Source organism: Podarcis tiliguerta, assembly GCF_965153285.1.
Source record: "Podarcis tiliguerta genome assembly, chromosome: 2".
Taxonomy (NCBI): Eukaryota; Metazoa; Chordata; class Lepidosauria; order Squamata; family Lacertidae; genus Podarcis; species Podarcis tiliguerta.
In genome coordinates this window covers 55320713-55342141 of record NC_139535.1, presented here as the reverse complement: position 1 = coordinate 55342141, position 21429 = coordinate 55320713, and the positions used below count along the sequence as shown (strand labels likewise).

The following is a 21429-nucleotide window of genomic DNA, read 5'->3' as shown; positions in this document are numbered from 1 at the left end:
AAGTTCCAGCTGCATAAAGCCCTGGTCTTAGCCCATACTGACCAAGGAGGGACCCTTGCCCTTCAAAAGTGGTTATAAGGGTGAGAAGGGGATGGGAAATTTTCCTTATGTAAACTTCATTAGGTTATTTTAGGGATTTAAGTCAAGCAAACAAACAAACAAGCAACAAGTGGTAAGCCAAGAACAAACCTTGGTTACAGCTCATCATTTGTCTGAAGTGAGACAAACAACAAGCCTGGGTTCAGACATAATACTAAGCCAAACTATAGCTTAGTTTCTGACGGTGCACCACTTTACCTCCACTTATTATCTGCTTGCATATTTATAAATAAAGCAAATATTATAAAAGCATCATGGCCTAGTTTGGACATGAACAAGTGGAGGCGAGCTTCTGCAGACTTTCCTCTTTCCTTTCCTCCTTTTCTGTGACTGAAGAGATCAGAAGTTTCCACTTTTTAAAACTAACTGCAATACCGAATGTCTTCCAAATTAAAAAAGCAAACTTACGATTTATCACAAACCACATTATGATCCTGGCTTGTTCTCACTGACCATAGTTTAAACAAACTACAGTTTCCCAAGTTCAGACAGAAAACTGTGGTTAGTTTTAAACTGGAAGCAGACTTTTCTTATCTCCTTATGGGAATGAGAGATGGAGAGCACACAAGTGTGAGACATACTGTGCCTCATTCACATACTTTCCCATTCTGTCTGAACCAGCCCCCAAAGTGCTCTTTCTCCTCCAAAGGAAGCCAAATCAAGTAATGACACCCTTGGAACATCCCATCAGTTGGGGGAGTGGGGACACATAAGATTATAATAGATGTTCCTTTTACTATGGCACTCATAGTCATAGCTGTCATAAAGAGCAAACACAAAAGCTACAGCTCCAAAGCATCCATTATTTTTGACATTTACTTTTGGAAGCCCTACCTGAACAATCAAATGGAACAACAGGAAAATGCATTTCTGAATCATAGGACTGCAGTTCAACGGTGCTGCCAGTGCCGGAGACCGCAAAAAGAGAAGGAACCTTGGCTATTCGGTGGTGATATAAGGGTATGTGATGAAGTGGGTAGGTGGCTTAGACTGATTCTCTTGAGGAGAGCACATGGTACGTGTGAAAAAGGGGCATGGGAACATCTAAAGAAGAAAAAATGCAGGTGCCTGGAACAACTCAAATTAGTCTAAAAGACACTCAACCACACAGCCAGTTCTGAAACTTCAATGAAAAGATATTTATTAAGTGAGGTATAGAACAATTAGAAGCATTAAAAAAACCCACAGGCATTCCTAATTTATCCTTGTGTGTATATTCTCCTAAGGCAGTATGGGTCAGGCTTCAGAACTCAAAAGAAGCAATTTGATGACAACCTCAAACAGAGAATTTGCCCACATCACATGCCAGGTTCCTCATCCAAGGCAGCGCTTTCTTAAGTGTTCATATTCTCTTTAACAACACAGGACTTGGGTTTTTTTTTTCAAAAATATGTAAGAAATAGCTTTTGTTTTATGTGCAATTTCTTTTTGCCGACTTCTAGCTGTTGATCTGCATTATACAACTTTGCTGTACGTTGGGTGAGTTGGGGTGTGTGTGGGCGGGTGTGACAAAGATAATAGTGCGCCAAATTTTGTAAATAATAAACATCAAGCTCTTCCCAATCTGGATTTTTATTTGAACCATGAAACTCTGGTTTGCACTTTGACTGAAAGCAAGAAGTCGTACAACAAAAGATACATGGATAGAAGCCCCTTCAAGCCACTTATCTCATCCCATTCCCATCCTATTGAACCCTGATAGGCCACCTAGAAAATTGTTCGGAACTCATCTGCAGATATAAAAGCAATGTGAATGGGGAGGTAGCAATATTTTTCTTAAAACTTCTAAACAATTTTTAAAAATTAAAGATGATATTTACTAAAGCAGTGTCTAGAACCCCCATCATAGAGAGACAGGAGGTCACAAAGAGGCTATTGGCACCGTATTGTCAGGAGAGGAGGGTGGAGAATGATCTCCAAGCACCACTACATAATTATGTTTAATATATTGCAAATGTGTGGCACATCCTGAAAAATACTTCCCAGGATAATCCCCAGTGCTGCTACAGGAAGAACTTCCCTGCTGTCTCCATGCAGAACATCCCAAGTTTAGACCTTGCTCAACTTCCCAAACCAACTCATGGCAGGGCATCTAATGCACTGCACACAAAACACCCTCACCTTGAGAGACACAAACACAGTTGCAAAGGCTGAATTTTGTACTCATGGATGCAAGCCATACACACTGATGTTTAAAGCAACAGTTGAATGCTCATTTATAGACACACACACACACACACACACACACACACAATACCGGGTCATACACAGTGGCAGAAGAATCCACAATGGCTGGAAGACAGATACACACATGGCAGTCATACAGCTAGAGTCACACATGAAGCCACCAGCACTGCAGCTCAACACACACACACACACACACACACACACACACACACACACACACTTCCCTACACGGTGGCAGGTGCACTTTGTTTTCAGAGGTCAGGTCTACCATTGCTTTTCTGCTGAGCACCACTATCTGCAGGCAGCAATGGGGCGATGTTCCAACACAGGTCACAGGTGGGTGGCATTTTGCACTGCTGGTAAATTTAGTCGAGGAGAGGGCCTTGGTGGTAGTGACAATTCCTCTAAGGAAGTGATTGAGAGACCGGCTTTAATCTGAGGAGATAAATCACTCTGTTCCTCTTGGCTGCTTGAGCGACGACCAGCGCAACACCGTGTGGCCCTAGTGATCAGCTCATCCATGGGCTGCAAGGAGTGCATCCAGTAGGGCAGGAAGTCCCAGCTCTGGAGCCACCGGGGCAGTCGGCCGGGACTTCGTGACTGCATGACGTTGACAAAGGCCACACAAGCCAGGAGGCATAGGAAAGGGGCTGCCACGCCCACCAGGACCTGCCATCCTGCCATGGAGAGTCCAAAAACCAGCAATGGCGACAGCAGGAAGCAGATGAATAGGTAGAAGACGGCAAACCAGCGGTATTTGGCCGTCTGCTCACCTAGCGCTCTGGCCATCCGAATGGGCAGACGGGTGCAAGGCAAGGGATACCACAGTAAGATGCCAGAGATGTTGAAGAAGAAATGGCAAAGAGCAATCTGAGGAGGGGAAAACAGAAACATAGCAACCATCCTGGAGGCAAGACTGAGAAATGATGGCATGCCAGGCTGAAACAGGTAGGGCTTGTAAAGAAGATAATCCCGCTTTCCCCATGGGCCACTTCATGTTTAAAGAGCCAGTGTGGTGCAGCGGCCAGAGTGCTGGATTGACATCTGACAGACAAGAGTGGAAATTCACATTCAACCATGAAGGTCAATGGTTGACCTTGGGTTGGCCACAGTCTCTCAGTCTAACTGACCTCACAGGGTTGTTGTGAGGGTAAATGGGGTGAGGGAGAACTACATATGCCACCCTGAGCTCCTTGGAAGAAAGGTGGGATATAAATGTAATAAATAATAACCCTGGGCCTTCCAAGATCAATGCGGTCATGACAAACTGTGTTTGTTTGTTTGCTTGCTTGCTTGCTTGCTTGCTTCTCTATACTGCCTTTTTCCCAAACAGAGGTCCATTGCATTTGCATTTGCATTTGCAGTAGACAGAAATACATAAAAGACCAGATGGGTGTTGCTGAAATCAGCCATATTTGACCTGGGATGCACAAACGGTGCAAGGTGGATTCTGTTTGGCAGCATTTGTGTCTATAATGCATATGTGTGTATGCATACATAACACACACACACCCTTTGGCTTGGAAGGTATGCTCTTCTAAAGTAATTCCACCCTAACCAAGTAGGGAGAGGGCATCTGCTCACCTGGAAGGCACTGGCCATCTTGTCTCCTGGACTTGCCAGGGCAGCTAGGATAGCTGTGGTGGTTGTTCCAATGTTGGAACCAAGGGTGAGTGGATAAGCACGTTCCAAGCTAATCAGCTCAAGGCCTGTCCCGCAGAAGAAGAAGAAAAAAGAGAGAAAACCATCAGGAAAACAGCACTTTCTTTCCCCTCAACAGTCACTCAAGATAACAGGCAATGGGGAACATTCCTTTTTAAAGACCTGGCCTTTATGCCACTGAAAGAGCGCCTCGAGACATATTCTGCTATTACTCATGACATCTTCTTCCTGAGGGATTCCAGAGCTAGCTATGCTTCACAGCACCACCACTTACTGTTTAGCTGAAGTTACAGCAACACCTTGGTCTTTCTAAATGCTTATATTGGGTTAGTGATATTCAGGAATCCGAAGACCCACTTCCTCATAAGAGGCCGAGTGGGAGAGACGGGACTTGTAGGCTTTATTGCCAGTCTGGCCATTTTAGTTCCCTTTTGTGTAAACACACACATCCCTTCTATCTTGCCCATGGAACCAGAGTAAATGCTGACTTACCGATAAGTGGTGTGATTGCTGAAGTGAAGACTGAGCTGCTTTGTACAATGAAGGTCATTCCAGCACCAACAAGCATGGCGAAGTAGCCAGCAACCCAGCCAAAAGGGGATGGCAGATCTGCCCAGAAACAAGGAGGAAAGACTGAGATCCACAGATAGCTTCAGCCATGAGAAACCATTTAGTGAACTTGTGGTGGCCTGGAACCCAGAGAGTCTCCACTAGAATCCACACCCTTTGGCTCACGGCTGGGTATCCACTGAGGGAGCCAGGAGTTCTCTCTGGGCCTGGTTTCAGCCAGCCTACCTGTGTTGATGACCTTCTGGATTGCTTTGGCCACATGGCCTTTGAGCACAGAGTTGAGCATCTTGACCAGCATGATCAGGCAGGTGCACAGCATAATCAGTGAGGCAGCCAGCAGCAGGAGGCCCACAGCCAAGTCTGGCAGAGAGGTGTCCACAAATAGGTGATGGCCTAGGTGAAGGAGCAAGGTGCAGAGAGTACATTAGGAACAATCCAATTCCTCTTGCCCTAAGTCATGAGTCTCCCTTGCCGCCTTCACAGGAACGGCACAGGTACAGCTGCCGTTTCTAACAGGGTCCTGCTGCCTGGGGTTGGCCGTTCTTACATTTCTCTTTCACAGCCCTGCTGAGGTTCCCAGCACTGTCCAGGCTGCATAGGGCACGGGAGCTGCAGTTCAGGAAGCTTCCTCTAGAGCTCAAGGAAGAAATCTGTAGAAAAAGGGAGGGAGGCATCAGCCACATGCAGGCGCTTTGTCACTCATGCTGAGACAGAAAGGGCCTTGTTGCTCTATAGTTAATATTTGGTGTCTCTGTTTAGCCATTTTAGTTAGCCATCCTAAATTACTTCCTTTGTGCATTCCGACTTATTTCAAGCAGGGAAAGGAATACTAAAATGCTAATTCCAACACCAAGCACCCTTCCTTTGTCAGATTTCCACCACAGTATGTGCCTTATTTCAAAGAGCCTCTAGATAACCCACTAGTAAAACCTCTAAATGCTGTCAACTTTGCATTAGTGATCAATTAATCCTTAAAATGGCACTTAAGTAAGCCACATTGAGCATTGTTTTAACTATGGAAAGGTGGCATGCAAATAAAATAAAATGATGATGGTGATGAAAAAAAATGGCACTTAATTGTTCATGGGTCTTAATGGATAGTAATGCATAATGCTCATTTTAATGCATTGTCTCCTATGTCTGTCCATAATGATTCTGTGTGCTTGCATTAACATCCCACATAAGTCCAGTCTTTTTGGCTAAGCACTGTGACTATAGTCCTTGGGTTGAAGCCTTAAAACAGGCATGTCCAAAGTCTGTTTTGGGGGCCTAATCTGGCCTGCTGGTTGGTTTAATCCAGCCCCTGTGCCATTTTATTTCCTGGGGTAAAATCCTAAAAAAACCTCAACTTCAATCTTGAAAAAAGTTTGCACACCACTGGCTTAAGACAACATGACAAGTCAAATCATGGCTTGTTTCCTGGGGACGGTAGCAGCAGGAGCAGGGGAGAAGTGAAGCTCCTGTGATTCCAGCACTGTGAACCAGCACATTAAACCATGGCTTAATTTTAACGGTGGTTTAATGGGATCTGCGAACCAGGTCAATGTCATCTCTCACACCCCAACATTCCTGCTTTGTTGTCTTCAAAAAGCACAATTGTGCCCTAGGATCTGTGCAACCTTGCTTTCCAACCCTGCACAGAAATGGAAATTGTTCACACTCTGTTCTCCAAAATGCCCAAAGGTGTCTCATTGATCAATTTCTGGACTGTGCAGTTAAATGTTGAGTCACTGACTTGAAGTCTTCTGCCAGGACCATCAGCACATTCAGATACTCAGCCCTTACTGCTTCTAGCCCTCCCATCGCATCACCCCGGCCACACACACCCTGAACTCTCACCTGTGGAGCTGATGCTTTACACCACACCTTGATCAGACTCTTGTTTTGCAAACTCTCATCACCTGTAGCAATGCCAGTGATCACTGACTTATCCAGCTGTGGGAACAGGGGGAAAGATAATGGAAATGCTGTCAGGGATGGGAGACAGAGAGCCCAAAGTATCCTGTAAAAGGAGGAGGAGAAGCAGACCCCTGGCATAGACTGTCTGGAAATTTATGTTCTCTTTAGAAATCCTGGACAAACAGACTAGCAATTTTTATATCAGCTTGAAGCTATGGAATTGAGCTGGGTTCTTAGGGAACTGAAGGGACGCAGGTGGCGCTGTGGGTAAAACCTCAGCACCTAGGACTTGTCGATCGCATGGTCGGTGGTTCGAATCCCTGCGGCAGGGTGAGCTCCTGTCGTTCGGTCCCAGCGCCTGCCAACCTAGCAGTTCGAAAGCACCCCCAAGTGCAAGTAGATAAATAGGTACCGCTTTATAGCGGGAAGGTAAACGCCGTTCCGTGTGCTGCTCTGGTGCCGGTTCGCCAGAGCAGCTTCGTCACGCTGGCCACGTGACCCGGAAGTGTCTGCGGACAGCGCTGGCTCCCGGCCTCTAGAGTGAGATGGGCGCACAATCCTAGAGTCTGTCAAGACTGGCCCGTACGGGCAGGGGTACCTTTACCTTTTACCTTAGGGAACTGACTGCAACACCTGCCTGGGCTTCCCCCTGCCAAGGCTGTCCCCATCACAATCTCTTGTACCATAAGAGAATAACATTTCTCCCATTGCATGAGTTGTGACCTGAAGTGAGTAAAGAAGGACTTGCTTGGCTCCCCATTTCCCCCTCAACTATTGGCTACCAAATCCCTTTTCCTACTTTGCTTTACAGCATCTTGGACATTGACCCTTTACCAGCAGCCAAATAATTATCTTTCAGTAGCCCCACAATTTATTGAAGGTATGAACTTCACAGAGACCAACAGATCCACAGTCCTTAGATGTAGACAAAGGCTCCTGACACTCACCACCTAGAGAGAGAACTGGAAGGTAGAATGGAGGATAAGGACATGGTCAGGGTCCCAAGCATGGGGAGGTGGCTATTTCCCTTATGACAAAGCCCAAAGAGACCACGCACGACTTGCCAACAACACACACCTGGATAATAAGGCTAGTGAAGGGCTTTGTGATTACTTTCAGAAGCTCTGGAGCATCCTGTCCACTGGGAAAGTTGAGAGTTGCCACAGTCACCATGGTGAGGTAGTGCAGATAGCCACTGGCCACTTCAAGAGGCAGCAAAACCAGCACTGACAACCAGTTGAAGCAGTCATGTAAGGTGGCCCCTGCAAAGGCTCTGAAAGGCAGTAGAGAAGCCGTCACTGATGTGAACTGTAGCAGTGCGGGGATGAGAATGATGGGGATGGTCTCAACTGGGCAATGGTCCAAATATCAGATACTTCATGTTACCATTGTGTTGCCAAACGATTTCCCTCTGCATGGCCAAATCTCTCTCCAATCCACCCATCCACTCCAGATCTTTGTCTGTCTACTCGGCCTACCCAGTCAGTCGAAGGTATGGTTACTCCCTTGTTAAGATGGTCTTGTTCCTCACTGCCCCAGTCAGTTCCTATGGGCCTCAGGAGCTTCAGTCACTGTGAAGTTTCCAAGCGCCTCTGATCCCCTCCTAATTCCTGGTCTTCACCCATCTCTGTCAGCTGCACTACAACTGGCTTTCTCTCTAAAATACCCCATAGATGCAGCCCACACCAGTCTCCACTTTTCAACAATCCCACTGGTTGCTCCCGTTGCATGCCCACCGCAACACTCACCTCTTAAATTCATCTCTGTCACCGGACTGCATCAGTGCCACAATGGTGTTGGTGACTGAAGTGCCAATGTTGGAACCCATGATGATGGGGATGGCGGAACGTACCTCCAGCACTAGGAAGGAAAGGGCAAGGGCAGTGCCTTCTGGGTACTCTGACTCCGTACCCCATCTGGGGCACCAGAAACAGAGTGAGGTTTCAAGCAAACAACCTCTCTATGGTGCCCCAACATGTGCTGCCTTCTTCTCCCTTCCTCCTCAGCCCTGCACACATCCCATTCAGATTTCATCCGTCTCCCACTCCCAGCCAAATTCAAAGATACCTTGTGATAACAGCAAAGTATGAAAATGCTGCCAAGGCAAATTGATGGCTACAGTGATGCCAGTAGACATACAAGAATCAAATGAGGGAACGGAGTAGTGCGGAGCATGCAACCTAATTTCTCTTGCACCCACATGAAGCCACACCTCCAGAAACATCCCCTCCCTTCTACATTGATATTTGCCAGAATGACTCACGCCCCGAGGAGACCATGCTGACGATGATGGAGCTGGAGGTGCTGGAGCTCTGAACCAGGACGGTGACCAAGATTCCCACCACAAGCCCTGCCACTGGGTTGGAGAGGATGGCGTTGTCATTGATAATGTCCCCGGCTACTTTACCTATGGGGCAGAAGACAGAAGTCTGTGAGTGAGCGCTTGGTAAGACCCAAATGTTTCCACATTTGCTCACAAATCGGGGAAGGGATTTCTAGCAGCCACAAGCTGGCTGGAAATGAAATCCTTAAGCAAGCCCCTCCTCCCCGGCATTCTTCCACTCCCAACTTTAGCTGCTTTTCACTAAGGAAGGAAACATGTAAGTGGAAGGTTGTTCATGCTTCTCTAGATTGACCATGAATGGGAACCTTTTGCAGACCAAGAGCCACATTCCCTTGTGGGGGACCTTCCAGAGGCCACATGCCAGTGGTTGGTGGGGCCAGAGGCCAAAGTGGGTAGAGCAATGGATGTGACTCTTGACTTTGTACAGTAGGCTACATAGCAGCCATGCAAAAGTCAGAGCTTTCTGCCTATGCCACACATCTTTCTCCATTTTCCACCCAGGCAAGCAGTGCCTCACCAACTTCAGTCTGCCCCTCAGCCAGCCCCCACCTGCCTGCCTTCTTGATTACATCCAGCCAGGGGGTGCCCTTGGCTGTCAGCTGCCTCCTCCTTTGTCCCAGTGTTGCCCTTGCATAATTCAGCAGGGAGAATGAGGAGGATGGGGGGGCAAAAGTAGAATTAGTTGCTCCACCAGTCATTGGCTTAGGCTCCACCTACCGTTGGCCACCCAGCCTTCCACTCTATGAGTCCACATGGGCCCCCCTCCCTGCAACTGTACAATGTAACCTGATTCAAAACCAGATTTCTGCTCCCCCATGCCCAGCCCTGCCAACAGCATAGATAGGAAGGCAAGCACAAAGGAGCCAACTATAGAGAGCCAGTGAAATGAGGTAGTGGAAAGGATAATATGATGCTATCCAGTAGTATTTGGTAGCAGGTCCCTGATATAGAAGGAAACCTAAGTGACTTTATTAGAAGGCCAAGCAAGATAACCCTTCTCAAATGCAAATTGATCAAGAACAAGGGATAACAGGACCCAAAAATCAGGAAGAAGTAGAGATATGGGAGGCACAAGCAGGAGCTGTGCAGAGAACAAAAGCCATGCTTGGTCATTGGAGGCCTCTTGCAATATGTTTTTGGGGGTCTGAGTCTCTAGCATTCTGCTGTGAGCACATTTTGAAATGTCACTAACTCCATAACCATGAAATGTGCTACAATGCAATATAGAAGGTCTAAAACCATTTTGGGATTCAGGTGTCTCAAATAAAAATTACTATCACTTGGTAAGACAGGCGAATTAATGTCAGTGTATCGGAAGAAGCAAAGATCACTAGTGTCAAAGCAATGATTCTTCAACATTCGTTGGACTGGTCATGTTGTTTGGTTGCCTGATTATCGTCTTCCAAAGAAGCTACTCTATTCCCAACTTAGGAATGGAAAGTGTAATGCCAGTGAACAACACAAGAGGTTTAAAGACGCTCTCAAGGCAAATCTAAAAAAATGTAGTATAAACACTGACAACTGGGAAACACTGGTCTGCGAGCACTCCAGTTGGAGAACAGCCTCTACCAAAGGTGTCATGGACTTTGAAGAAGCACTTACTCAGGCTGAAAGAGAGAAACAAGCTAAGAGGAAGGCACATTTGGCAAACTCTCACTTTGATCAACTCCTGCCTGAAAACCTATGTCCCCACTGTGGAAGGATGTGCAGATTCAGAATTGGCCTCCTCAGTCACCTATGGACACACTGTTAAGACCATATTCATGGAAGACAATCTTACTTGGCTACAAGTGATCGCCAAAGAAGAAGAGAATGCAGTACAAGGATAATGAGATATTGCGCTGCCCCCGATAGACGCTGAACTGAGAACACAAAGTGGTATGACAATACATTTCAGGACTGAGAGGTGGGGTTGACTGTTGGGAAAAAACCCTGGGGTGCCCCTGCAGCCCCCGAACTCTGAGCGTTCCTACAGTATGCGCAGCTCTGGAAAAGGCATTCCCCTTCTTCTCCAATGCGCTTCAGCGACATACATCAACTGATATATGCACACTAATCTTCTGGCGTAACACAGCAAGAAGAACGAGACATTGTAGAGCTAATCTATGTATTTATTTACACGCTACATACCAACAAAAGAATCATTGCATGCTTTCCAGCTCCGAGGGAACAGACAGAACAAAAGCAAAAGTACAGTGTAACAGTACACATAGCAGAAGAAATAAGACTGTCTTCCATTCCCACACTCTTCCCAGACAGGCATGTGAATTACACCAATCACATCTGCAGCATCGGACGCATGAAATACTAACATTGACAAGTAGGGCCTACAAAGCAAGACAGAATTTTCCTTGAGCCACTTACAAAATGTAGCAGATGTACCTACCACAATTTAAATGCAGCTTGTAAAGCAGCAAGACAAAGCAAACCAGAAATGCTTCCTATTTGGATGAGTCATTTTCTAGTTGCGCTAGAAAACTAAATAAATGTTCCAAACAAAATGGCTTGTTTTTGAAAGAGATTCTGAGGATTCTGGACTCCCCATCAGGAAAAACACATCTGGATGAAGGGGTCCAGAATTGGCAATCTTTAGCCATGGGAGCAATGAGAAAACAGTTCTCCCTCTCCATGCTGTTGACCTCAGGCTCTTTTGCAATAGCCTGGATTCAGCAGGACCTACTCCAGTTCCAGAGAAAGGCAGGAAGTGGAAGCAATAAAACCAAAGGGAAGGGGATCGAGCAGCTTCATTCCCATGGACCCTATAGAGAAAGGAAGGGAGGAAGGGGAGACAGGCATACATTGTGACCCTCACCTCCTGCCAACTGGAAAGCAGAGCTCAGCAGATCAAGGGAGCACACAAACAGGTACAAAAAGCCAAACATCAGAGGCACCTTGAGAATGGAGATGAGGATGGATTTGGTCCTTGCCCATCTTCCAAGCGCTGCAATGGAACAATAGACATTAGGTTAGAGATTATCTTGGTCAATTGAAGCCTCTCAAGTCCCCTGCACCCACCAATTATTCCCTTCTTTCCCACACTTAGGGCTTCTCCACACTTCCTCTTGTCCAGCCGCTTTCGCCTGGGGGGAAACCATTCTTTAGCACTCCATCAGAGCAAAGGGCAATTCAGGTATTCCACAGATTGCCATTTGTTCTGATATATTACTAAAGAGTGAGTTTTTTCTTGGAAAGGAGAAGAGCACAGGAAACCTGCTTGGACACATGCTTTCTAGGCACAAGATAAACAGAAGTGTGGGTGAGACTTGAGCTTCCACTGAGGATTGCCATTTGCTCCGATTCACCGGTAAAATGTGAGTTTTCCCAGGGAAAGTGTCGAGGAGGAAAGAAAAGCCAAACACGTGGACATGGAGATTTAAATTCCAGACTTGAGCCTGGAAAACATGGTGCAACAGGAAGTCTGGATGAGCCCTGAATCGCTGCAGGGAGATTTTTTTCAGTCCCTGTAACCAGAATACAAAAAAATAACGAGGGAAGGTACAAAGCAAAAGCACAAAATGACCACCAGGTCAGCTTGTGCCCCAATCTGCACTAAGAGGGAGGTGGAGGAGAGGCATCATTTAGTCAGACTGGCATTCCAGTTCTAAAAACAAACCCATTTCATTTCAACTCCGGTGTGGGTTGCTTAGTAACAGTAAGGAACCTGCCAATCATCTTTCTATAAATGCTGAGTGCTTCGCAGCAGGGAAATGGACAGAAGTGGGAACTGCAATCCTTCAGGCACCCACGCAGCCAGCATGGGCAACTGAGAACAATGCAAAGGAAGTGCGTCCTAACACAACGTGAGCACCTTAACTCTGACCGAAGGGCAGTGTGAGAGAGATGGGGGTCAGCAAAGGTTTGAGCTAGTTTGCACAATCCTATGCCTCAGCTGTTTCTCTCAAGGGAGACTTCTCTGTGGGAAATGTTCTCTCTCAATATTTATCAGCTGGAAACAGATTGTGTGTCGTTGTCACTGTTACACAGCCTTGATGTCTCACATCAAGTCTAACAAGCAGGGAATCATTACTGATTCATGATGAAGCTGTATCTACGGCTTTGCACACAATACCCTTCAGGCATTCTGACCCTGGTTTTGACTTTTACAAATGCTCACATCTTCTGTTTATTTTGGGTTTAATGCTGAATGTTAGGATATTCGTTAGGCCAGAGTTAAGGGTGATGGTGAAAGTCCTTATCAGCTTGATTAAGATAACAGACATAACGGTAGCTAGTTGAACTTATTTATTTCCTCAGCTGCATCCTATAATATGCAACCCTATTGTACGCCAGTTTACTCAGAAGTGTCCCACTGACTTCAGTGGGACATGCTCCGAATTAAAATTGCTTTCTTGAAACAGGGATGGAGAAGTTGTGGCCATCCAGATGTTGTTTGACTACAACTCCCATAGTCCCTGTGACTATTAGCCGTGCTGTTTGGGGCTGATGGGAGTTGAGAGTCCAACAGCATTTAGAAGGCCACAGAATCCCATCACTGTCTAAAAGAAGTAATAGTCAACATTAAAGTATTGACTCATTGCACACACTGTGTTACCTATCAGGTTAGAACGACCCACAGATTTTATAATCTGAAATGAAAGTTCACACACATAAGCAGTTGGCAGTTTGGTCATACTGGCTGAGGAAAAAAGCTTAAGACTTAACATACAGTACATGGAGGAACAGTATGTGATTGTGAAAATGTCCCCCACTGCTTTGTTTGTATCTGGGGAGTTTCTCAGATATTCTGTGCCATTTTTTGTTCTTGCACAAGCATAGCTCAGTCTCACTTCTCCTGATACTAGAAGACAAAAAATCAAGTTGTGTCCACATTTCTAATTATATAGTGATTAAATGCTAAATAGCCAATGAGCTACGAGGCAAACTGCAACAGCAAGATTAATAACATACCCTCCCTGTGGAACCCCCTCCCACCAGATGTCAAAGAGAACAACAACTACCAGACTTTTAGAAGACATCTGAAGGCAGCCCTGTTTAGAGAAGCTTTTAATGTTTGATGTATTACAGTATTTTAATATTTTTTTGGAAGCCGCCCAGAGTGGCTGGGGAAGCCCAGCCAGATGGGCGGGGTATAAATAAATTATTATTATTATTATTATTATTATTATTATTATTATTATTATTGAAGCTGAAGTCTTGGGGGGAAAGGAAGGAACTGGGTTAGTTCCTAGAAACAGGGTTGGGGAACCTGTGGCTCTTCAAAGGTTGCTCCCACCATCCCTGACTATTGACAATGCCAGCTGGGGCTGGTGGGAATTGAAATCCAACAACATCTTAGAGGACCACAAGTTCTCCATCCCTGCCCTAGAATCATGCTTTAAACTGGCCATGTAAGTAATGATAATTTCACCAGCAGCTGTGGATGAAGCTTATGCCAAGTATTCAGCCAGTGCGAGCACAGTATAGCAAGGCACAAGATGGCTGAGCTAGATACAAAAAGGGAGGATGGGGGGGGGGATGACACTCCTCTACTTATGTTCTAAAATATTTGATGGCTAAAGCTGGGAAGGAGCTAGAAGAGACAGCAAATGCAGGGTTGGGTCAGCAAAGCTGGACGAGAAGCTGTTGCATCAGCAATTCATAGACAGAGACTGAGACCCCAGCTGCCCCACCTTCTTCCAGCACCTTGATCCAGAGCATGTGCTAGTGACTAGTCCTTGTCTCCTCCTCTACCCAAGCCTTGAGGGAAGCGAGGCCTTAGGCTTCCAAATGAGCCCTGCAGCTCTGGGCCTATCATTGTTTCTGCTCCTGCAGTCCTGGAACTGATGGTAGAGGGGCCAGAAATCAAGGATGGGTAAGTCAATGGTCCCTTGGTGTCGCAACTTTCTGGGGAAAGGGGCTTATTTGGGTGGTAGCCTTAGGCTGTTCCTCGGAGAAAATTAACTCCCTGTGAACACAGTTGTATCTTTGGGCTATGGTTTATGGTCACCCTGATCCTGCAGAACCTGTGGTACAGAGTGGCTGGGGCAACCCAGCCAGATGGGTGGGTTACAAATAATAAAATTATTATTATTACGGATTACAATTTTGCCCAAGTAGCATAGTATGCCTAGCCGACCAGAAGTGGTCACTGCCCTCTTGCCCAAGGGTAGGGCTGGGGAACCTGAGGCCCTCCTGATATTGGGAACCTCCCATCGGCCCCAGCCAGCAAGACACATAGTCAGGGAATAGATGGAAATGTAGTCCAACTGTCTCTGGAGGGCCACAGGTTCCCTGCTTTTGCCCATGGATGTGGCACTCCCCCTGGCCCAAGGCCTCAGCTCCGGAACAGAACCTGTTTACAGCACCCTCCTCCTGCGCTGCTGGTCTGCACGTTAGTTCCCATGTCAGGAGCCACCAGGGAGGGCTCCTTGGCGGTCTCCTCCCTGTCCTCTCCCCAGAAAGGCCCCTGGCAGACATGGCAGGAGTGCTGCTTCCATGTCACATGACACCCGGCCGCTCTCTCTGACAGGAAGACTTGGCACGGTCTCCATGGCAACTTGCCACGCCTCCCTCCCACTGCACCTTGCCCTGGTACCACTGAGGTGATGGCTGCAGTCTGTTCTGCTGATGCATAAGTGGGAGGGCCTCCTCTTTGAAGCTTCGTCTGTTAAGGACAGGGGCCTGTGGTCAGGATGAACACACAGAATCCAAGATGCAACCCATTTACTGAAAAAGGATGTAAACAAGACTTCTTTTTTTCTGCCTGTTGTTTGAAACTCAAAGCATAATGGTGGCTACCACACTTGGGCTCTTGAGTGCTGTTGAGGCATTGCTTTTCTGTACTTCACTACAAGGGAAATTAAAAGGGAGGTGCGCACAAGCACTTATTATAGCTCTATATTACTCATCGGTGCCGTATCTTATGGCCAAGAGACCTTCTTATAATGTTTACTCACAGCTAATTCCCGTTCAGCAGAGATTGCCACTACTGTTAATTAAAAGTTTGCTGCTTGTGTAGAGTCAGCCCGTTTTATTGCTAGAGGTGTGGATTAGCAACAAATACTTTGTTTATTGCCCCTTGAATAGTTTCTCTTAATTGCCTCAATATCAGTTTCTGTACCTGGGGACTAGTGAGGGAGGCTTGGATTACAGATTTCTCCATTATTTCTTTAGAGAAATAGCACTATTTCACAACAGAAAATTTAAATTCAAAAAGGTATTAATAATTTAAGCATTTTTCGTGCCCTCCAACTCAGGAATGTAGGGTAGTATTGGGGCAATTAAGATAAGCAAGCCAAAAAAAAAGGATATTCATTGCTAAGAGCTTTACCGGGTACACCTGGAATTAGTAATTCATGCTGAGCCTTTCAACAGGAAGTGCTCAGTTAAAGGTATCCCTGAAAAGCTCTAGACAGGCTGATGCTTAATAATAATAATAATAATAGCAGCAAAAACAAATCAAGTGAGAAACACTGGAATGCAATGAGCTGACAATTTCATCATCTGGATACTTCATAAAAACTGAGTGACTGGACAGCAATGCTGGAGAAAGCTAGTGTGGAAGCAACCAAACCAGTAATCTCCTGCAAAACAGCAGTAGTGCAGGCCAGGAATGGAGAGACCAATGGCCCTGCAGGTATTATAGGACTCCAGTTCTCACCAGTCAGCATGGCCAGTGGTCAGGGATGATGGGTGTTGTAGTCCAAAGCATAGGAAAGGACACAACTTATCCATCCCTGCTGTACAAGGTGCGTTGTCTTCTTCATTGTTGTCTTCTTCTTCATGTCCAACGTTTATATTCCACCTTTCTTCCATCATGGCACCTGAGGGGATGTACATGGCACCCAAGGTGGCTCCCAGGCAGTCACATCTCTAGGCACTAACCAGACCTAGATCTGCTTAGCATCAGCAAGGTGGTGACCTCAAGTGATGCAGGTGCTGTGCAAAACATCTGCCTGAGACTCTTTGAAAGCCATCGCTGATAAGAGTAGAGTCCACTGGAATTCAAGTGGTGGGTCAGGACTCACTAGTACAAGATGGGTCACAACAGGAGCACTAGCACCATGCAAATTCTTGTTTGGGTTAAAAGTGGGTCCTGGATCTGAAAAGGTGAAGATACCTGGAATACTAGGCTAAACAGAGAAACAGTCTGATCTGGTATAAGGAAGATTCCTATATTCCTATATTCTGGCCAGGCAGTGAAGACTAAGTGAAAGATAATGGAGAAGCAAGGAAGAATGTGGCTGTGGCTTATCTGGAGGGGTTCACAAAGTTCCCTTTGTGAATGCACAAGCATCCTGCAGCTCACCCTGAAAGCAAATGTTTTTGTGAACGTCTAGTGAAGCCTAGGGATCAGCAGCCACTGCCCTTGCCCCAAGGTCAATTTCTGGTATCTTGAGCAGAGCAAGGGAGCTGCAGCAGTAGCTCACAGGATCAAAGCACATGGAACTCATTCCCCCTCAATCCTGCACACAAGCATTTAAGCAGGGACATTCAGTTTTGCCAGCACCCTTACTTGAACGCACGCAACAGCCCTCATTCCCTTTTCACAGACTTCTTAAACATTGTGGGTTTAGCAACAATGGACTTTGCAAAAGCAGCTGGGCAATTATCTGTGCTTGTAAGATGGGTTCACTTACACTGCATACGTGCAGCAAAAAAGAATGCCTTTGAACATTTGTAGCAAAAGGAATAATTAAAATTCAATCAATGACAAAATAGCAAGGCATTGCCGTAGGGAAGCCATGCTGGTGATTGTCTATAATGTGTGTTCTACATAAGTACTCTCATGCTGGATTTGCATTGTGGAGGAGGACGCAGCATCTAAAGCACTTTTAAGGTTATGGAATGGCAGAGGCATGGGCGGAAAGAGTTGTTGCCAATGATGTTATAGGCAGCATTCAACAGGAACCCAGAACCCAGAATATTATTTGTGCAACAGCTACAAACACTTTACATACAGCAGTGCCATTAGCCTACAGTAGGGTTGCCATACGTCCGGGAAAACCAGGACATGTACTCTTTTGGGGAGGGGGCAACATGCCCATCTGGGCGGATGTTTACATTTTAAAGGAAATGTCTGGGTTTGGGAGGGTATTTGGGGGTTGGGGGGCATGTGCATGCCCGGGAAGGCACTGCGCCCTGGAAGTCAAAGTGCCACAGTGGAGTGAGGGCATAGCAGCAAAGATCAGCTCAGAGCTGGGGTCCTGCCTCCGCTTGGGCTGGCAGCAGCTTGGGCTTGGGCTGCTCTGCAATCTGTGGCTGCTGCCAGCCTGAGCCAGAGAAAGAGGTGTGTGGGTGCAGCAGCAGCCCTGTGCACCTCTTTCCACGGTTTGGTCTGGCAGCGGCTCTTTTTTGCTCTTCAAGATATGGCAACCCTAGCGTACAGAGACTGTAGCTGTGGGGACAGGGGACCCCTACAAGAAACAATTCTGCTTGAATCTCAGGATAACGTCATATCACACTGCAACAATACTAGCTTGAAGGAAGAGATCTGGATCCCGCCCAATAAATCAGAATACATTCGTTGACTAACAGAACATTGTTTGACGAGGCCCTTAATTTCTCCCTAGGAAAACAAACCTCTCCCCTCCACCCCACCTTCACTACCACCTTCTGGATTTAGAGAGGTTCCCCACGATGGAATTTGATAGCTACCCTTGAGCTAGTTCAGAAGTTAACATGGTGACCTCTGGATGTTGCTGGACTTCATTTCCCATCACCTCTGATGGCCGGGGCTGGTGAGAACTGGAGTCCAACAATATCTGGAGGTTGCTATGTTTGCTACCCCTGATCTAGTTGATACCTTCTTGGAAAGATACAGTGGTACCACGGGTTAAGAACTTAATTCGTTCTGGAGGTCCGTTCTTAACCTGAAACTGTTCTTAACCTGAAGCACCACTTTAGCTAATGGGGCCTCCTGCTGCCGCCGCGCCACCGGAGAACGATTTCTGTTCTCATCCTGAAGCAAAGTTCTTAACCTGAGGTACTATTTCTGGGTTAGCGGAGTCTGTAACCTGAAGCGTCTGTATCCTGAAGCGTCTGTAACCCGAGGTACCACTGTACATGGAGAAGTTGTGACTTTCGCAATCTTGACTTTGCATCTCAGTGCCCTTTGGCAACTTGGCTAGCTCTCCTCTTTTGTACTATTTCTCAGATGTGCCCTGCTGGAGCATGCCCTCCAGATAGCTAAAATGGCAGGGATTGCTTTTGGACCGCCTCTGCCTATGTGAACTCACCCAGGTTATGAGATATACAGATACTGACAGGGCCTTAGTAATGGTGGCATCGCAGTTGCGGAATACACTGCCTGGGGAGGTCTGCCATGCTTCCTCTTAATTTCTACCCCCTTTATGCTGTCTTCTTTGGTTTTAATGTTAACAGGATGTAACATACAGAATATATTTTGTATTTGTCTTCTTTATTTTTAATCAGTTTTACTCCTTGTAAACTGCTTTGGAAAAAAGGTTGTTTTTAAAATTGGGCATACATATTTAAACCAAGGGTGGGGAAGCCTTGGCCCTCCAGCTGGTGTTGTACTCTGAATCCCAACATCCTCACCCAAGATGAACAGCCCTGAGACCTCCAGGTATATGGCAGTATCTAAATTCAATTTTAAAAATATAAAAAATAAATAAGATGGCCAACAATCACGGGTGATGTGAGATGTTTTGGGTTTTTTTAAATTATTTTTGCAAATATAGGGAGTTGTAGTTTTACAACATCTGGAGGGCCCCATGTTCCCTACTTGCAATAATAAATAAACAGCCTGAATAATGGAGGGAGCTCCAGTATAGCTGCTTATGTTTAGCAGGCCCCTGTGCATATTTCCCTTACCTGGTTTCTGCCCTTCATCCAAGCCTGCGTGGGGGCCCTTCCATGGCTTGGAGGAATGAGTGTCCAGTTCATACTTCTCCATGGTTTCAGACAACTTCCCAGGAGAACCTGGGCAAAGGTACTCATGGTCCAGATGACTCACAGTACTGACTGTGGGGAACAGATATGCTCTAGGGTCAGGGATCCTCTGTAGAGCTATGGAGAAAGATGTGGATTAGTAACTTGTGTCCCAGGTCAGAATATCCTGTTGTGCGTAAAGTAGTTCACAGAGAAACTAGTAGCATCTCTGGAGACTATCCTTGGAACTAATCAACGAAAAAGGATCCAGCAGAAAGAAATCCTGCTGCACCATCCCATGATAGGCCAGCATCCCCGCCCCCAAAAGACCATCTTCAGTGCCATATTTAAGCGTCCCAATAGCTCCCCAGGAAAATGTAATACTCAAAGTAACAGATTATTTTAGTGTCCTCCAGATTTTGTTGGATTGTAATTCTCATTACCCCTGACCACTGGCCATGTTGACTTGGGTGGTTGGGAGTTGGAGTCTAACAAATATCTGGAGGACACAAGGTTGTGGAAGTACCATATTTATCCCTTCCCACAGGTGAGCTGCTGTCCTCCTTGCACCTGCTGTGGCTTCCGCCTGGAGTCCTTTTGTTTTAGCAATAAGTAGACTAGACACAGTTCTATTTGAGAGCTAACTGTACAGAAAACAAGCAAACCCCCAGTACTTCCAGAAGAGAGAGGGAAGACAAGAAGAAGGCAGAGTGAATAAGAGAGTGAATAAGAGGTGTGTTGTATGATGAACAGTCAGGTGCAGGAGTCGGCACCCGTGCCAAGTACCTTGGGGGCTGGGGCAGTAGGAATACGGTGGTGCCCGCAAGACCCTTCCTCCTCCTGTAGGTCGGCGGCATTGGACTGGACTCTCTCTTCCATAAGGTAACATCATTGCCTGCCAATCTGAACAGACATAGGTCATAAACAAGGGTCTTGCTTGCAAGTAAGTGCCAGCTGCTTCACCCAGATGCAGCAAGAAGGCATGGCTCTTGATCAAATAGGTCCCCCCACCCCACCCAGGGGCACAGAATACTCTTGCAATCATTTGCATAGCAACAACAACAAGTTCCATATTACTTTCAAGGCTAACAGAAAACAGTCCCTACCCGAGTTTTCAGCAGTTTGAGAGAGAAACCACACTATCCAAAAGGTCAGATGGATTCAGCCTGGTATGGATATAACTAGTGAAGTCCTGCCTGGCACTGTGCTGGTCATCCTATGAGACATTTTGGGTTTCAGTGTATCAGAGGGCCAAGAGCCTGGTTTTAGAGTGGCTTGGATTCAGCTGCCAAATCCATGCCTGGTGAAGGTGCCCTTCTTGGTTGGCTGGTTGTCCCAGGTTGCCTCAGCCTTGGTCCCTTAGTGCTTCCCTAGACTCTTTCCCCTACTTGTTCCCTTACCTGCTTCAGGTAGGCCACCCAGGGCTCAAGGTAACTCCCTACATCCACGCTTCCCTTGAAGGCAAAGTGGCTGGTGAAACACAAGGTGTCCTTTATACACGGGATAGGAGCAAAGTCTAAAGAGTCTTGTGCTGTCCCTCAGAGCCATCCTGCACTCCCCTCCTCCTCAGAAATTCCTTTAGTTAATTGCTAACTTCTGCATCAGCCTGCGTTGTGGAACAAGACGACTTGTGCTGTGTTTAAGAGACACGGATACAAGCAGACTCTAGGGCTGCCCTAGATGCTAACCTGCTGCTGGCCCCATCATGGACACACGATGATGGCACACCTCCCATGCTGGGATCTCAAAGTGACATTCAGTCATAGCTTTTCAAGGAAAATCACATCATCCTTTTATATAGGAAAATGTTCCCAGGGCAGGTAGCATTAGTAGCT

The 21429-nt window shown here is 46.5% G+C and overlaps 1 protein-coding gene across 5 annotated transcripts; it reads right to left on the bottom strand.

Moving 5' to 3' along the window:
• Nucleotides 1-1653: 1653 nt before the first annotated feature.
• On the bottom strand, nucleotides 1654-21154 carry SLC34A1 (solute carrier family 34 member 1). 5 transcript variants are annotated; one of them, XM_083424502.1, is made up of 14 exons: nucleotides 20995-21061; nucleotides 20701-20810; nucleotides 20381-20497; nucleotides 19538-19732; nucleotides 11574-11702; nucleotides 8681-8824; nucleotides 8166-8277; nucleotides 7495-7690; nucleotides 6358-6453; nucleotides 5066-5168; nucleotides 4744-4911; nucleotides 4441-4557; nucleotides 3871-3995; nucleotides 1654-3156 (listed from the first exon to the last, which is right to left on the bottom strand). In XM_083424502.1, the coding sequence occupies exons 3-14, from the start codon at nucleotides 20484-20486 to the stop codon at nucleotides 2617-2619; spliced, it is 2031 nt and encodes a 676-aa protein (XP_083280628.1). In that variant the 5' UTR covers nucleotides 20487-20497; nucleotides 20701-20810; nucleotides 20995-21061; the 3' UTR covers nucleotides 1654-2616. The 5 variants fall into 5 exon arrangements, with proteins under 5 accessions (XP_083280628.1, XP_083280627.1, XP_083280629.1 ...); XM_083424501.1 differs by lacking the exon at nucleotides 20701-20810 and having other exon boundaries at nucleotides 20995-21154; XM_083424503.1 differs by lacking the exons at nucleotides 19538-19732; nucleotides 20381-20497; nucleotides 20701-20810; nucleotides 20995-21061 and adding an exon at nucleotides 15067-15253.
• Nucleotides 21155-21429: the final 275 nt, after the last annotated feature.

What these genes read in the sequence shown, in the direction of transcription:
- SLC34A1 (XM_083424501.1), bottom strand. Translation starts at nt 20,486, where the DNA reads ATGATGTTACCTTATGGAAGAGAGAGTCCAGTCCAATGCCGCCGACCT. An exon ending in TGCTTTCCAGTTGGCAGGAG is followed by an intron (nt 8,825 to 11,573) that starts GTGAGGGTCACA and finishes TCTGCCCCATAG; the next exon opens with GTAAAGTAGCCGGGGACATT. An exon ending in CAGGGCTGTGAAAGAGAAAT is followed by an intron (nt 4,912 to 5,065) that starts GTAAGAACGGCC and finishes TCCTTCACCTAG; the next exon opens with GCCATCACCTATTTGTGGAC.